Source organism: Salvelinus alpinus, chromosome 15 (genome assembly GCF_045679555.1).
Source record: "Salvelinus alpinus chromosome 15, SLU_Salpinus.1, whole genome shotgun sequence".
NCBI classification, from domain to species: domain Eukaryota; kingdom Metazoa; phylum Chordata; class Actinopteri; order Salmoniformes; family Salmonidae; genus Salvelinus; species Salvelinus alpinus.
This window is the reverse complement of record NC_092100.1, coordinates 57,117,324-57,135,434: the sequence shown is the minus strand read 5'-3', so window position 1 is coordinate 57,135,434 and position 18,111 is coordinate 57,117,324. Positions and strand designations below refer to the sequence as shown.

The window sequence follows — 18,111 nt, the reverse complement described above, 5'->3', positions numbered from 1 at the left end:
TTACAGTGGTGGAAAAAGTACCCAATTGTCATACTTGAGTAAAAGTAAAGATATGTGAATATAAAATTCCTCAAGTAAAAGTGAAAGTCACCCAGTAAAATACTACTTGAGTAAAAGTCTGAAAGTATTTGGTTTTAAATATACTTAAGTATCAAAAGTAAATGTAATTGGTAAAATGTACTTAAGTATCAAAAGTAAAAATATAAATAATTTCAAATTCCTTATATTAAGCAAACCAGATGACACCATTTTCTTGTTTTTTATTTATTTATGGATAGCCAGGGGCACACTCCAACATAATTTACAAACAAAGCATTTGTGTTTAGTGAGTCCTCCAGATCAGAGGCAGTAGATGACCAGGGATGTTCTCTTTACAAGTGAGCGAATTGGAGCAATTTCCTGTCCTGCTAAGCATTCAAAATGTAAAGAGTACTTTTAGGTGTCAGGGAAAATGTATGGAGTAAAAGGTACAGTATTTTCTTTAGGAATGTAGTGAATTAAAAGTTGTCAAATATTAAAGTAAAGTACAGATACCAAAAACAATTACTTAAGTAAAATTACTTTCAAGTACTACTTAAGTACTTTACACAACTGCTCATTTCAGATCATTTCCACACTGCCACGTAAGGCTGCACGATATGAGCAAATAATCTAGGACTTATTTTTAACCAAATGTTGCAATTGTGATTTGACTTGCGGATTAGAGCAAAACTGTTGGAATCATGGAAGTAGAATGACTATTCTAATATTTAGAAAATAATAGTGGTCACTTTGAATACAGTGTTGTTTGAGATGACAACTAAAAAAATGCCAGGGAGGAGTTATTGTGACAGGGTAGGAACAAAGTGTTGATAAGTGTTTCCTAGGGGACCCTATAAGCGTTGACTATGTTTTCTCTTAGCTACTTATGTAGCTAACATATTCTTGCTTTGCATATTCCTCTTTGACTTAGAAGATACTGTTGCACAAACAACATGCTGATTTAGGTCTACACCATCACTGGTGTTAATCAGGCTGTATTAGCTAGCTAGCTATTAGCATTAGCATCTAACAATTAGCGTCTCACAAGATTCAGGGCAACTTGCTAAGAAATGACAAACTAGCTGTTTGCTGATGTAAGAAACACAAACTAATAGAGTCATTCTAGAACACTAGTAGAGTTATATTAAGAAGCAAAGTGAAAACAGCATTGTTGTCATCAACGTTGTTGCATGTGCTGCGTTGACCATGCAGACTGAACGCAAGTGTCTCGTGGTTGAGGAACATCAAATGCGCCCCTTGAGTGACAGGGGCCATGGCTAGGTCTGTGTGGAAAGTGGCACGGAGAGAAAGAGCGGAGAGAGACGACTCAAGTAGAGAAGTAAACTATAAAAATGGACATTACACATGGCGTATCACATTTAACAAACCAAACATTCAAATACCGGTACAGAAAAACCCAAATCGGTCCCTGCATCAATACCGGTATATCATAAAATACGGTATACCGCCCAGCCCTAGTTTCAACAGATATGGAATAGTAATAGGCGATCCATCTCTTGCTGCCCACTTGCTGCAGTAGGCGTTTTGATCTGGAGTGCAGTATACCATTGATGTAACTCGTCTCCATGGAAACAATGCCCTGTGCTTATCTTTATGATCTTCAGTCTTTTTGGGAGCTGTTCTTCAAAATCCCTAATAATTTGAAGTTAATGCATCACAATTCGACTTGAATCAAGTCATAAGTTTAAAAAACCTGTCTATTCTGTGTTTGTCATTTTGTGCTTTTAATAATCAATGTGCTACCTCCATGTAAGGTTCTGGCGTTAAGTGATGTTTGTTGCCTCACACAGAAAGTAGAGCTGCCAGATAGCCCTCGCTCCACGTTCCTGTTGGCCTTCAGCCCAGACCGGTAAGGAACTCAACTGACCCAGCCGCATGAATCGATTCATGAGAGCATTTGAGACGCAGGGCTTCCTTTAGCATTATAACAGCAGCAGTACCATTCACTCCGTGCACCTGTTTTCTCTCTCTCCCCCTCTTCTATCTACTCTGATAGGACCCTCATGGCTTCCACTCACGTCAACCACAACATCTACATCACGGAGGTGAAGACTGGAAAGTGCCTGCATTCACTGGTGGGCCACCGCCGCACACCCTGGTGTGTGACCTTTCACCCCACCATCCCCGGCCTGGTGGCCTCCGGGTGCCTTGACGGAGAGGTCCGCATCTGGGACCTGCATGTAAGTGGTGCCTTTTCCAAAACACAGACAGACCCCTATTAAGATGAATAGGACAAGTTTCAGGTCCCCGCTTGCTAAGTTGTATTGGTATATTTTATTGTTATGTTAGGTTGTAAGACTCCCATACACAGCACAGTCTCGACAGAAGTAAATGTTGAGGTGTACCCCAGGGAACTCGCCTTTGTCCGACTGGTTTGTTGCGGCTCCTGGCGTCATAAGGAAACTTTTCCATCTTCAATGTGTTGCTATTGGTTGCCTAGTTGATAAACCCTGATCACAGCAGTCCGCATTCCGTAAACATCAGGCAAATGTTTTCTATCCAGTATTGCCGTACCGTTCTTGTGTCTTTCTCTATTAAACCCCCTTCTTGTGTTTGTTTCTGCAGGGGGGCAGTGAGAGCTGGTTCACAGAGAGCAACGTTGCCATTGCCTCGCTTACCTTCCACCCCACCGCCCAGCTCCTCCTCATCGCCACCAACAATGAGCTACACTTCTGGGACTGGAGTCGACCCGAGCCCTTCGCCGTGGTGAAAACCGGCAGCGAGACTGAAAGAGTCAGGTCGGACACCATTTAGGCACAATTATATTGTGTTCTATTTCATTCTGTGTGACACATATTTCGGAAGATGGATTTTAAACATGTACAAAATGTCTTAACATTTATGTTCCATTCACATGCAACAACCCCCAGTGTAGTGAACATGTTGTATGGTTTGCTATGATTAGGATATCTTTGAGTTTATGAAAATCTCAGCTCCATCTCTGTCAGGTTGGTGAGGTTTGATCCTTTGGGGCACAATCTTCTGACGGCTATTGTGAACCCCTCCAACCAGCAGGTGAGTCATTCGTCGCTTAGTGCCCGAACGTTATGCTGAGTTGGGAATAAGGCACATTGTTTTCTGTCTAGAAATGAAAGAATCTTCTCAAAGCCTTAAAAACATGGCTGTACCCTAATACCCTTAAACATTCAACATGACTGTACCCTAATATGTTCTGTAGAATGATGATGACTCCGAGGTCCCCATGGACAGTGTGGAGATGCCCCACTTCCGCCAGCGCTCCTTCCTGCCCTCCCAGCCTGTACGCCGCACGCCAATCCTCCACAACTTCCTGCACATCCTGTCATCGCGCTCGTCCGGTGCGCAGGCTGGGGGTGATGTGTCCCGCCCTGGCGGGGAGGGCAGCGGCGAGCCCCCCAGCATGCCTTTGGGCCAGTACCCAGCCTCGCAGGACCGTGGACTGCCCTACCCAGGTTGCACCCAGCACCTGGGCATGGTGTGCCTCTGCAGCCGCTGCATGGCCAACCGCAGCCCCTCTCTGGGGGAGAGTCCCTCCACCTCCAGGCCTGTTGTCCACCCCGAGCTTCCCCAGGTGGCCTCTCAGCCAGCCCCCCACGCCTCCACCTTTTCGGCCCGTACGGAGCCCCGGCAGCCTTCAGAGCCCACTGGAGCCCAGCAGCGGCCCTCGGCCTTCACCACAGTCTACTACAGTGCCGGCAGCTCCCTGCACCGCGCCGTGCCTACCACCCACGTGGCCAGCCAGCCCCTGAGCCAGCAGCTGTTGCCCCCGCCCACCATCCACCAACACCAACCCCCATCCCGCCCTCTGCCCGGACCTGACTGGACACGCAGCCTGCTAAACATGAGAAGCTCAGAGAGCGGGGCCGGAAGTGGGGGGAGCAGTGGAGGGGGTATGGGTGGTGTTGGGGGTGGGATGCTGCCCCCCCGGACCAGCTCGTCCTCTGTCAGCCTGCTGTCAGTGCTGCGGCAGCAAGACGGCTCCTCCCAGTCCCCCGTCTACACCTCCGCCACCGAGGGACGAGGCTTCCCCCCGCAGCCGGGCGCCGAACTTGGCTCCAGCCCTGTGGCCAATCAGAGAGGAGGAAGTGGTGGTGGAGGAGGAGGGGTGGGCTCCAGCAGTGGGCACCACCCTTTCTGGGATGGCACGCGCAGCAACCCGGCCTCGTTCCGCAATGTGCTCCAGTGCAATCTTAGCCGCTACTTCATGGAGTTCGACCGCATGCAGGACCTGGAGTTGCCGCTGGGGGCCGCCAGCGTGGATGTCGGGGGAGGGGAGGGCGGCCAGGAGCAGATGCAGGAGCTGCTCAACAACAACATAGACCCAGAGAGACCCGGGCCCTCCGTGTCCTCCCACTACCAGCCCCAGCCACCCCCACCTGCCCCTACTGAGAACAACCCCCCTCCCTTCTCTAGCGCCGCCCACTCCTCCCGAGGCCACCTGAACCGCTGCCGGGCCTGCCACAACCTGCTCACCTTCAACCACGACTCCCAACGCTGGGAGCGCACCAGCCCAGCCTCCTCCACCTCCGCTGTCTCCACGCAGGAGGGCTCCAGCTCTCCCTGGCGGCAGCCCCCCAGCCCTGCCTATGAGGAGCCCCATGCATCATCACGGAGCCGGGATCCACACCCCCATCCCCAAGAGAGGGAGAGGAGGGTAGCCCAACCCCCTGAGCCCAGCGAGCTACAGCCCTCCCCAGGCCCTCACGTTGCGGCCATGCCCTTCCCCACCATTGCGTCGTCCTCTGCCCAGCCCGGGGAGCAGACAGTGGGCCTGGTGTTCAACCAGGAGACAGGCCAGTGGGAGCGCGTCTATCGCCAGGCCACCTCCAGCCGCTCCGCCGACGCACCGCCAGAGGCCTTAAGCCAGGAAATGCCTGTGGATAACCCGGATGAGGATTCTCTGAGAAGGTAGAGTAATGAGAAAGGCCTTGGTAGTCTCTGCGGTGTTGTTTTTTTGCTCAGCCTCAGTGTCCTGTTTAGTAGGGCACACCGCAGCAAAATATTTTGAAACGGAAAATGAAAATGAGCATTTCTTATTGAATGAGCTCAGATAGTACCACTCTGTTTCGGACTGTTTTCTTCAGTTTGGTATCTACTGAACACCACTTGTCTCACTTTATCTAGTGATCCACTCTGGCATGATAACATTACAGCAAGTGACGACTGGTCTGCTTTACGCAGTATTTCCGTGATAGACTTATATTGTCCAAATAGTTGGATTTGTATAAAACAAATAGACTCCCTTTGCAGAGGAGATGAATTGCTGATCCATTGTTTGGTGGGTTTGTTCACAGAAGGCTGTTAGAGTCCTCCCTCCTCTCTCTCTCCCGCTACGACATGGGAGGATCCCGAGAACACCCTATCTACCCAGACCCCGCCAGGTACCAATCTTAACCCCTATTAAAATGGTATCATCTTTGATAGGATAAAACCCATTGAGTAAGGTTGAAAAGATCCTTAGGTTTCCAGGTGTGTTAACGAACTGAAATTTTGGGTGAAGTTTCTGGAATTTTGCAAGCCTACTATGAACCCTACAGCTGTAATTCCCCATTGAACCCTTCTATCTGCGGTTATTTTTTCGGCAGGTTGTCCCCGGCTGCGTACTATGCCCAGAGGATGATCCAGTACCTGTCAAGGCGGGATAGTATTCGCCAGCGCTCGCTGCGCTACCAGCAGAACCGGCTGAGGACACTCTCCTCCTCGTCGGACAGCCCTGCCGGCAACCCCTCGGCCGCCATTGAGAACAGCGACGTGGACTTTGAGGAGCTAGAGTGAGTTGGCGGCAACCCATCCTGGGTCCGGTTGCCCGATAGTGATGGAACTTAGTCTTAAATGTGTTTTAACGATGCATCTTTCCTACAACGGCCGAAGATGTAAAATGCGTTTCCCAAAACACCAAGCAGAGAGAACGTTTGCTAAGTGCGTCATTGAGGCATGTGTCGATACTGATAGGGTCGAAAGAAAGGGAGTGCTGCTCTCGGATCAGCTTTCTCCATTTAAATCTTATCTTAACATTAGAATTATTCCACAACACTGACGATGGATCAGCTCCAAGAAAAATATTATCACCTATGGCCGCAAATATTGAGGAGGCTTATTCTAAGGCTTACCCGATAATAATTCACTAAATCACAGATTTGGCACATCATTGCACACGTTAGGCTAGACATGAACTATATTGAGACAAATTACAGACAGTAACCTACAAGTATTATAATGTAACTAAATTGATTGAACATGAAATGTATTTCAATATGATTGAAATAGGTCTATGGCCTACTGTTTATCTTTTAATTCTGTCATCTCGGTTTTCATTTTGAAGGATCTTTTTATACATTGGTTGTTGGTAGAAATTGCAACTTTGTATTTGTAGTCAACTTTGTTCCGAAGTAATCGGCGGTCTCAGAGAGAAGGATGAACCGTGTGTTTCCATGTTTAGCAGAGATCTTCTGTGTAGAAAGTAACGCGGAAGGGCAAAACAGTATCTAACGTCGCACTTAGCTGTTCTACGAGTGGTCTGAGGCAGGCGTTAGATAACGAGCGTTTTCAGGTGCAATGTTAATAATGATGGTTTCGGGAAACCTCTCCAGATATTTAACGATGCTCCTATGAAGTTTCTAATGATGGGAAACCGGGCCCCGGCCCCTTAAAGCTAAACAATGACAAAGTGGTCACGCCGCCTCTGTTTTGGTAAATAACTGAGGGATGGACCTGGAGAAATGTTACCACTTTCAAATTCATAGATAGAGATATGGATGTAAGGACAGATCGGTGGTAGGGCATGCAGGCTGTCGCCAATTTTATTAATGCACAATTTGCCTAAATGGATCATGGAAACAATAATGGAAACAGAAGTTTTATTGTTTAGTTATAATGTCGTTACATCCAGCTGTTGTTATCGACCCAAGACTGCACCGTAGCAGGCAATTGTCGCATCTGTTTTCTATGTTTTAAATGTCGACAAAAAGTCAATGGATGAGTTCATGTTTACGAACATTGGAGTAAAACACGCTTATATTTTGGGTTCTGATGGGGTATGACAATCGAACTAAGCTCATGAGGTATTTATAAGTTATATTCTTCAATAATCAATGTATATATAATTTATATAATTAATTTATAGGTGCAAATATGGATGTAGAAAATAAAGATTCCACCTTTTTTAAAGGGATATTACGCTCTTCAATCAAAGTATGCCAGTTGTTTTCATTTACATTTACATTTAAGTCATTTAGCAGACGCTCTTATCCAGAGCGACTTACAAATTGGTGCATTCACCTTATGATATCCAGTGGAACAACCACTTTACAATAGTGCATCTAACTCTTTTAAGGGGGGGGGGGGGTTAGAAGGATTACTTTATCCTATCCTAGGTATTCCTTAAAGAGGTGGGGTTTCAGGTGTCTCCGGAAGGTGGTGATTGACTCCGCTAACCTGGCGTCGTGAGGGAGTTTGTTCCACCATTGGGGTGCCAGAGCAGCGAACAGTTTTGACTGGGCTGAGCGGGAACTGTACTTCCTCAGAGGTAGGGAGGCGAGCAGGCCAGAGGTGGATGAACGCAGTGCCCTTGTTTGGGTGTAGGGCCTGATCAGAGCCTGAAGGTACGGAGGTGCCGTTCCCCTCACAGCTCCGTAGGCAAGCACCATGGTCTTGTAACGGATGCGAGCTTCAACTGGAAGCCAGTGGAGAGAGCGGAGGAGCGGGGTGACAGACCTCAAGGTTGTCAGACCTCAACGTTGTCTTCTGTTGAAATAAGTGGAAGAGGAGATAAAATGGGGTTAAGTAGATGTCCCAGGCCATCTTGTTGGAAAAGATAAGAACCATATACTGTCCAGATTTACGTTGCTTATCTTTTCTATTAAGTTTGGTTGAGGCATATAGCTGGATCTACACAACCGATGGTGTGGGAGGTGGACTAGTCTTGAAATCAGAGTTCAGTGATCCTACTTTGAACCCTTAGCTTCACCACAAGTCTCCCAATAGCCTATGTTTTCCCAATAACTGTGGGTGTGTTTAACAGTGATAACGGCGACAGGACGAGGCACAGAACACCGCGCAATGCCAGGATGTCTGCTCCTTCGCTGGGGCGCTTCGTTCCCCGGCGGTTCCTGTTGCCTGAGTATCTGCCCTACGCTGGGATCTTCCACGAGAGGGGACAGCCTGGCCTTGCCACTCACTCCTCTGTCAACAGGGTCTTAGCAGGTAATAACCAAGATTCTCCCACTAAAGTGCCCTCTGCTTATAGAGCATGTGGTTTGAAGTGATCCAATTGTCCTGTACTCATGTCATCATTATTATAGTGGTCTATAAGACGAATGCACTGTAATACCCTTAAACCAATACTGTGCCAAGCTGAGCTGTATTTCACTGGCCTGATTACCCATCCTTTGTAGTTGGTGGAACCATTCTGCAAGGTGTAAAAGAGGATATCCAAGCTAGCGCAGTACAGTTTAAGTGTGCAACAACTGACTGGTTGACTGCTCTCATACGTCTCAATGTTATCCATTTGATAGTGTTCATTTCTGTTGTCTGCAATAATGGTAGACAGTCCCTTTTCCTACTTCACTTCCAATGCTCTTTCCACTGACCAAAATGTTTTTCTCCTGTCTCTCAGGTGCCTCCATCGGGGATGGCCAGTCAGCGGTGGCTAGTAACATAGCCAACACCACCTACCGGCTGCAGTGGTGGGACTTCACCAAATTCGACCTGCCTGAGATCAGCAACGGTATGTGAAATGTTCAGAACGTTGCAGGTAGAAATCGAATGAATCAAGATGCCACGATTCCATATTCTATCTGACAGGCAGTCGTATCTGTTCCATACAATGCACTTCTCTAAACATTCTGTAACGTTACATTCTCCTAAACAAGCCCCAGCTTGTTTTCTTGCCCTGATTGCGTTTACCTTGGTAGAATTATACTGTAGTATTGACATCATGTGTGTGGGTGTGTGTGTGTGTGTGTGGGGGAGTTATTCTATTCTTGTAGGGACCTAAAATGCCCAGAAATCCCCACAAGAATAGTAAAACCAGGACAATTCGCCGTCGTGGGGACATTTCCCACGTCCCCATGAGGACAAAAGCAATTTTCAGCTTAGCAGTTAGGTTTACGGTTAAGGTTAAAATTAGGGTCAGCATTAGGGTAAGGGGTTAGGGTTTGGGTTAGGTAAAATATGATTTTGAATGGAAATACATTTTAGGTCCCCACAAAGACAGAATAACAAAGTATGTGTGTGTGCGCAAAATTAAACTGTAGTATTGACATCCTGTGTGTTCCTGCGTGCTTGAGTGTATTCCCCACCCCTTCCAGCCTCTGTGAATGTGCTGGTGCCAAACTGTAAGATATACAACGACGCCAGTTGTGACATCTCAGCGGACGGGCAGCTCCTGGCCGTGTTCATACCCAGCAGCCAGCGGGGCTTCCCTGACGAGGGCATCCTGGCCGTGTACTCCCTGGCCCCTCACAACCTGGGGGAGATGCTCTACACCAAGAGATTTGGTAAGTCATATCACGTGGTCCTCTGTAGATTAATTGGTCGAGCGTGGTACTTGCAACGCCAGGATAGTGGGTTTGATTCCCGGTTGGTTCCCATTGGGATCAATTCATCTGTACGTAAATATTGTATGCATGCATGGATAAAAGTCACTTTGGATAAAAGAGCTTGCTAAATGGGATGTTATTGTATTATATTATTTAGAAAGTCTTGCCGTCATGGACTTGACCTCCAGGATAGAACAATAACAGTGTTTCCCAAACCTTTTCTTCAAGTACCCCCGGCCAATCCACTTATTCCAGGTATTCCAGTGATGGCAGACCTGATTCCATTGTTCAACTAATCACCTTATTAGTTGAATCAGGTTTGCTAGTTCTGGAATTACGTCAAATGCGTGGAACGTCTGGGGGTACTTGAGGAGAGGTTTGCGACACTGAACTAGAGAATCTATACTGAACAAAAATATAAATGCAACGTGCAACAATTTCAATGATTCTCTGAGTTACAGTTCATATAAGGAAATCAGTCAATGTAAATAAGTTCATTAGGCCCTAATCTATGGACTTCACATGACTGGGAATGACTGGGAAGGGGCGCAGCCATGGGTGACCCATCCACTTGGGAGCCAGGCCCAATCAATCAGAATTTGTTTTTCCCTACAAAAGGGCTTTATTAAAGAAAGAAATACTCCTCAGTTTCATCAGCTGTCTGGGTGGCTGGTCTCAGATGATCCCGCAGGTGAAGAAGCCGGATGTGTAGGTCATGGGCTGGTGTGGTTACATGTGGTCTGTGGTTGTGAGGCCGGTTGGACCTACTACCAAATTCTCTAAAACAACATTGGAGGTGGCTTATGGTAGAGAAATGAACATTAAATTCTCTGGCAACAGTTCTGGTGGACATTCCTGCAGTCAGCATGCCAATTGCACGCTCCCTCAAAACGTGAGACATCTGTTGCATTGTGTTGTGGGACAAAACTGCACATTTTAGTGGCCTTTTATTGTCCCCAGCACAAGGTGCACCTGTGTAATGATCATGCTGTTGAATCAGCTACTTTATATGCCACACCTGTAAGGTGGATGGATTATCTTGGCAAAGGAGAAATGCTCACTAGCAGGGATGTAGACAAATGTGTGCACAACATGTTGGAGAAATAAGCTTTTTGTGCGTATGGAACATCTTTTATTTCAGCTCATGAAACATGGAACGTTTATATTTTCGTTGAGTATAAAACATTGAATCTAATAAATTAGTGCACTAAAGAGGATATTATTTTTAGTGAACCTAAACTATACTACAATATTAACCTAGAAGAATCTTACCTAACCTTGTCAGTTTGTCTTACTTCTCCCACAGGTCCCAATGCCATCTCGGTGAGCCTGTCTCCCATGGGCTGCTACGTGATGGTGGGCTTAGCATCTCGCAGGATCCTGCTACATCCCTCCACTGACCACATGGTGGCGCAAGTGTTCCGGCTGCAGCAGCCCCACGGCGGCGAGACCTCCATCAGGGTGAGAAAGATATTTTTGTTTCTCTTGTATTCCATAGTGAACATGACCCTGGTTACATGTTGCTGTTAACCTATGTCAGTAGTGTGTGGGTGTGGTGGTCAACAATGAGGGAGAACATAGTAGGATAAGTAGGGGGGGTTTAAGATGGTCATACCATGGATCATTTGGCTATTTGATTTTGCATTTTAGGACCCCTATAGGTGTCCAATAAAAATACATATGTGATGAAATATTGAGTTTGGCCTTTACTACTATAGAAACACATTGAATAACACATTCATGAATGACAAAAAACACACACAAAGTGTGAATTGTCATATTTTGAAGGAGATATAAGAAGGCTCATGAAATACATGCAGTACCAGTCAAGTGTTTGGACACACCTACTCATTCAAGGGTTTTTCTTTATTTTTACTATTTTCTACATTGTATAATAATAGTGAAGACATCAAAACTATGAAATAACACATAAGGAATCATTCAGTAACCAAGTGCTGCATCAGATGACCTGGCCTCCACAATCACCTGACCTCAATCCAATTGAGATGGTTTGGGATGAGTTGGATTGCAGAGTGAAGGAAAAGCAGCCAACGAGTGCTCAACATCTGTGGGAACTGAAGCTGGCTGAGAGAATGCGTGGTTGAGAGAATGCGAGACAATGCGAGTGTGAAACATGCTGACCACCGCTTGCGGTGTTATTCAATCATCGCGGTGTTATTCAATCATTGCACCCACACTGCTCACGCGCCTCAGCGAGCATCTGCGTGGCCAGGCGCTAAAATACAAGGTTCTATTTGTGACGCTCAATGCGCTGCAAGTCCGGCCTTTCCCTTCTCCTCATTGGTTTTTAGGAGCATATGCCCACGTGGGTGATTGAAAGTTGAACTGACGTCCACACTCCAGTCGGTTGTTGTAATGCACCGTAAAGTTGGTTGCCGACCGCCATGTAAAGTTCAAAGAAGTAAAAAAGAAGCCGGAGGACAAATGACGAGAAAGGAATTCAGTTTACAGTTTTATCTGTGGATTAATTGTCGGAGTAGATGACCTTGTGCATTTCAGGTAAAATAACAACCCAACTTTTATATCCCAGGACAAATTAGCTAGCAACAGCAAGCTACCTAGCTAAATTGCCATAAATGTTTAATGCTTTTCGACTTGTTCCCAAATGAATATAATTGGTTCAGAATTTGTTTTGATATTTCAACCTGCGTGTCCTGAACGTGTCTGGTGTGGGGGTACGTCTGGTTTGGGTCAGCATGTAAAGCTGTCATCGAGGCAAAGGGTGGCTACTTTGAAGAATCTCAAATATTAAATATATTTTGATTTGTTCAACACTTTTTGGGATACTACATGATTCCATGTGTTATTTCATAGTTTTGATGTCTTCACTATTATTCTACAATGTAGAAAATAGTACAAATTAAGAAAAACCCTTGAATGAGTACGTGTGTCCAAACTTTTGACTGGTACTGTAGATCCTGAGCGATATATCGGTTCACTTATATTATTGGCCGATGTTGACCTTTTAAATGTTATATTTGTATTGGCCGATAATTTCTCCGATATTCAATAAATAGGATGAAAAAAGGGAATCTCATGCTTATCTAAACACTTGCAGCCGTTTTCATGATGTTTCACAATGTAAGAAGTCAACATTTGAAGCATATTTCTTGGATAATTGCTGTTTTGGATGGCAATTTAGGTTTAAAGCTTATTTCAATCAATTCTACTCATTTGTGACCGACCGGCTCAAATCGTTCTTATCTAGCAACATTTTTACATTGGATAAAAGTAAAGACTCAGAGCTACAAAATGGCATATCTTACACTGCATTTGAGGAACACTGGGAAAGTAATTCTTCTTTAAAAGTTGATAAACTTGTAAACTCATTTTTGAGAAAAGTTCCTTTGAATGTTTTGGTACCTACTGGAGAGCACTCCTTTGTCAACACCCATTCAGCATTGTTCACACCCTCTTAAGCCAGCCCCTCCCATCTCTTTAAGGATTCACATGTGAGGTCATGTGCTAAACAGTGAGTAGTATAGTAAAGATTAAAAGTAGCAGCCTACATTAAGGGAAAATTCCAGGTAAACAGAAAGTGTTCAGATAAAAAATATTTTATAAATATTAGATGACGCTTACCCAGACACACTTGTCTAAATTGATTGGTCATGTGAAAGAAATGCTATAATTGCCAGCCACATCTGGTGGAAAAAGTACTACATTGTAAAGATAGAAAATGACTGAAGTAAAAATAAAAGTCACCCAGTAAAATACTACTTGAGTAAAAGTCAAAGTATTTGGTTTTAAAAATACTTAAGTGTCAAAAGTAAATGGAATTGCTAAAATGTAGTTAAGTATCAAAAGTAAAAGTATAAATCATTTCAAATTCCTTATATTAAGCAAACCAGACGGCACAATTACATTTTTTATTGACGGATAGCCAGGGGCACACTCCAACACTCCAACACAATTTACGAACAAAGCATTTGTGTTTAGTGATGCAGATCAGATGCAGTAGGGATGACCAGGGATGTTCTCTTGATAAGTGTGTGAATTGGACAATTTTCCTGTCAAAATGTAACGAGTACTTTTGGGTGTCAGGGAAAATGTATGGAGTAAAAAGTACATTATTTTATTTTGAAATGTAGTGAAGTAAAAGTTGCCAAATATATAAATAGTAAAGTACAGATACCTCCAAAAATACTTAAGTAGTAGTTGAAAGTATTTTTACGTAAGTACTTGACACAACTGGCCACATCTTGCTAAGTGGATGGGTCTTTACAGATGGTGTAAATGGTACAGCCAAATGGTTACTTGCATAGTAGCGATATCAGTAATAGATAGTGTCAATATAAATCAAATAATATACAGTATGTACAAGAACAATATCAATAACGATATCAGTGACAGATGAGGTAGTTATATGCCTACGATAAGGGGTAAAGTGGCTGAGCAGCAGGATAAAATAAAAAATTGTGGCAGCAACGTATTAGGAGAGAGTCATTCTTCGTCGCAAAACTCCCTGATCTTCTCAAAGTAAGTTTGTCTAGCTGTGTCCAGTCCAGGTGGTGCTTATACAGGCAGACCATCTATGGGTGGAAGGATGTCAGCGTTGCGCAGCAGCTGAAACCTGGTCCCGACAGTCTGAACACGCCTTGGCGACAACACCAGGCTCCAGAGCATCAAAGCTGTAAAACAGGAAAAAAACTAAAGAAATGTAGAAGACATTACGACATCAAGGGAGGAACTCTGCCTAGATGGCCAGCATCCCGGAGCCGCCTCTTCACTGTTGACGTTGAGACTGGTGTTTTGTGGGTACTATTTAATGAAGCTGCCAGTTGAGGACTTGTGAGGCGTCTGTTTCTCAAACTAGATTTTGTTACGTCATGGAGTTTTTCTAAATTTGGTGAGGAAAATGTTTAATTCAATCTACACACAATACCCCATAATGACAAAGCAAAAACTGTTTTTTAGACATTTTTGCAAATGTATTAAAAATAAAGAAACTTATTTATGTAATTATTCAGACCCTTTGCTATGAGACTTGTAATAGAGCTCAGGTGCATCCTGATTCCATTTACCATCCTTGTGATGTTTCTACAACTTGATTGATGTCCACCTATGGTAAATTCAATTGTTTGGACTTGATTTGGAAAGGCACACACCTGTCTATATAAGGTCCCACAGTTGACAGTGCATGTCAGAGCAGAAACCAAGCCATGAGGTTGAAGGAATTATCCGCAGAGCTCTGAGACAGGATTGTGTTGAGGCACAGATCTGGGGAAGGGTACCAAAACATTTCTGCAGCATTGATGGTCCCCAAGAACACATTGGCCTCCATCATTATTAAATGGAAGAAGTTTGGAACCACCAAGACTCTTCCTAGAGCTGGCCGCCCGGCCAAACTGAGCAATCGGGGGAGAAGGGCCTTGGTCAGGGAGGTAAAAGGCACATGACAGCCCACTTGGAGTTTGCAAAAAGCACCTAAAGGACTCTTAGACCATGAGCGGTACTCTGGTCTGATGAAACCAACATTGATCTCTTTGGCCTGAAGGAAACCTGGCACCATCCCTACGGTGAAGCATGGTGGTGGCAGCATCATGCTGTGGGGATGTTTTTCAGCAGCAGGGACTGGGAGACTAGTCAGGATCGAGGGAAAGATGAATGAAGCAAAGTGCAGAGAGATGCTTGATGATAACCTGCTAGAAGGTTCACATTGCAACAGGAAAATTACCCTAAGCACACAGCCAAGACAATGCAGGAGTGGCTTCGGCACAAGTCTGTGAATGTCCTTGAGTGGCCCAGCCAGATCCCGATCAAACATCTCTGGAGAGACCTGAAAATAGCTGTGCAGCGACACTCCCAATCCAAACTGACAGAGCTTGAGAGGATCTGCAGAGAAGAAAGAATGGGCGAAAATCTCCAAATACAGGTGTTCCAACTATGTAGTGTCATACATAAAGCTATTGCGGTGACCGTATTACCGCCACACCGCTGGTCACGAGTCATGAAGGCAGTCAAGTTCCACGTGACCGTTCAGTCACAGTAGTTAGGCTTTTCCAAGCTCCGATGCTGCTGATGGACATTAGTAGCCTACCAAACTTGCTTACTGCCTGGTACTCAACACTCTATTGTCACGCTAATCACTCTGACATCAATGCAAATGTAATTGAAAATCTAATCAAACACTTCATGAGAGCCCATTAGCTTATGTTGCGCAACATTTCTCTAGGCTATGCAATTGCGCGAGAAAACAGTGATGGCCTCTACTAAAAGAGGAGGATCCCATCAGCTTTCTATTAGGCTTGGCCTAAAATTATACTTATTTCTTAACTTTCCTAATATTAAGCACATTGTTTCTCTTTACAACAGGAGTATAGCATACCTGGCTGGGATCAAAATGAACCACAGGAAAAGCATCCTCCATTCGCTATTTAAGTGCATAGATTACATGTTTTTTCCCCGCTAAATTAAAACAAATTTCTCACATAAACTAAATAATATATGTAAAGACAAAATTAATCAATAATAGTCTGATGGGTGAAAATATTACCCTATCACTTCTAAATTATATATTATCACTTGTGAGTGATGCCCAGCATAAGAAACTGCCTTTCTTTTGAAACTTTTTTTAGTCGCACACCTCATGTAGCCTAGCCCATAGGCCTATATGTTTTGATACGGTTTGTATCACAACTTAAGTGGCAAAATAACATATTAAAATGAAGCACATTCATCTGTTTTACAATGGGTTTTGAGCCTAACTGGCATACATAAGCTCTGCGTGAGTTTCAAGTTTGAGAAGATAATTTTCATCCTAGAACTGCACCTTTATAATAAAAGCATTACATGCATAATTGCATTTGCTGTCACTTTTGACAATGATATTTTCCCGCTAATGGAACATTAACGCTTATAGCCTACTGCCATGTGGGCATTGCTGTGCTTATAATGTGAAGAAATAGCCTAATCGTTTTTCAACATTTTAAGCTAAACGTTCTGATCTGTTGCGTCAGCCACATTGCATAAAAATAATTTATGCTAGTGGTTGTATTAATTGTGTATCTATTGCACCCCACAACTGTTTGGAATATGTATTTCTCGCACAGAATAGACTAGGTTAACTTAACTATGGAGGATAGTAGATTGACATAGGCTAGTGCTTTTGCTGTTTGTTAGGCCTACTCATCTTGTTGGCTGACAAAGTAAATGTGGACAGTTTTCCAGTAACTTCAATATGCACCTTGGAATTGGATAAGGACGTGCGCGGTTGCGTCTCCGATGTGTCTGTCTTCACTTGTAGCCTGTGAGAAAGACTCGATCATGTGATGGAGAGCCATGGGAGTGAGAGGTGCTTCGGAGCGTGCATCACTCAGTGAGAAGGGCACAATGCAGCACCCCTGGCCAAGAGCGCAACAGCCACTGGACGCAAAAGGCATAAATTTTTTTAGGATGCATTACGGCCACACAAAGAGGATGCCGCTGTGAAATTCAATCCATTATCAAGTGCTTGTCAAATTGTGAATGCAAGACTGATGAAGTGTGTACAGCAGAGCTCATGCCTTTCAAGATACTTTTTTCAAATTATCATTAATCGCATCTTGCAACCTTACAATGTATTAGAAATCAAAACATATAACCCAACATTTGTACAACAACTAAAGTTACATTAATAACTCTAAATGAAGCATATAGGAGTAACTTTTTCTTTGTTAACCGCACTCCCTCAAATAGTTTGGAGAAGTAGTTATATTTTATTCAGCTTTGTTCAATTGTATTCTTTGGACGGCAAGTAGCCTAGTGGTTAGAGCGTTGGACTAGTAACCGAAAGGTTGCAAGATCGAATCCCCGAGTTGACAAGGTAAAAATCTGTTGTTTTTGGGGGGGGGACCCCGCGCCCCCTCTGCTGACAGGGTACGCCCCACAGTTTGGGAACCACTGGTGTATAGAATCATTGTACCATCCAAACCGCTATGAAATATATTTTCCATTACCAAAAATATTGTATTTTCAGCTGTTTGAAGCTGGAGTACAAAATGGAAAGTAAAAGACGGCAAAACTAAACTTAAGATCGGGAAGAGAAGGAATAGCGCACATAGAACAGATCTACCCCTTCTTAGACTTGCTTTCAATGAGAGTGACAGATCTATAACTCACATTTCTATGTGAATTTGGTCAGTCCCCCAAAAAGTTACATATTGCCGCTTGAAGTACCCATTATTTCCCATAGAACTGTCTCAAATCCGACCAATAACAATCATATTCCACCTATTCACTAGTGATGGTGGAACAAATCCATACAGTTACATATCAGGATATTGTTTTGGTTGATGTTTAGTTTTGGCAATATCGCAATATTATTTTTGCTCTAGTTGGCTGTACCTTCACCAAAAGTATTTTTACTTCATATCTTGTTCTCCATCTTCTTTTTAAATAGGGAGCCAATTTTGTTTTCTCATGGCTCTCTCTTGTCCCTCTGCAGCAGACATATGGTGAGCAATATGTTTAGCCTATGGAATCGCAGTACAGTCACAGTATTGAATCGCAATACATATAGAATTGTGAGAATCGCAAAAATATCAAATCG

At 44.1% G+C, this 18,111-nt stretch overlaps 1 protein-coding gene across 3 annotated transcripts in view; it reads left to right on the top strand.

Annotated features, from left to right (window-relative positions):
• The window catches only part of LOC139540400 (activating molecule in BECN1-regulated autophagy protein 1B-like), a 36,428-nt gene that overhangs the window by 9,957 nt on the left and 8,360 nt on the right, over positions 1-18,111 (top strand). For all 3 annotated transcript variants that reach the window (XM_071344197.1, XM_071344196.1, XM_071344195.1), the window contains exons 3-13: positions 1,833-1,891; positions 2,039-2,222; positions 2,608-2,780; positions 2,991-3,057; positions 3,221-4,929; positions 5,316-5,402; positions 5,607-5,792; positions 8,042-8,223; positions 8,636-8,746; positions 9,330-9,518; positions 10,867-11,021. In XM_071344197.1, coding sequence (XP_071200298.1) covers positions 1,833-1,891; positions 2,039-2,222; positions 2,608-2,780; positions 2,991-3,057; positions 3,221-4,929; positions 5,316-5,402; positions 5,607-5,792; positions 8,042-8,223; positions 8,636-8,746; positions 9,330-9,518; positions 10,867-11,021 — 3,102 coding nt within the window. The remainder of the gene's footprint in view (positions 1-1,832; positions 1,892-2,038; positions 2,223-2,607; positions 2,781-2,990; positions 3,058-3,220; positions 4,930-5,315; positions 5,403-5,606; positions 5,793-8,041; positions 8,224-8,635; positions 8,747-9,329; positions 9,519-10,866; positions 11,022-18,111) is intronic.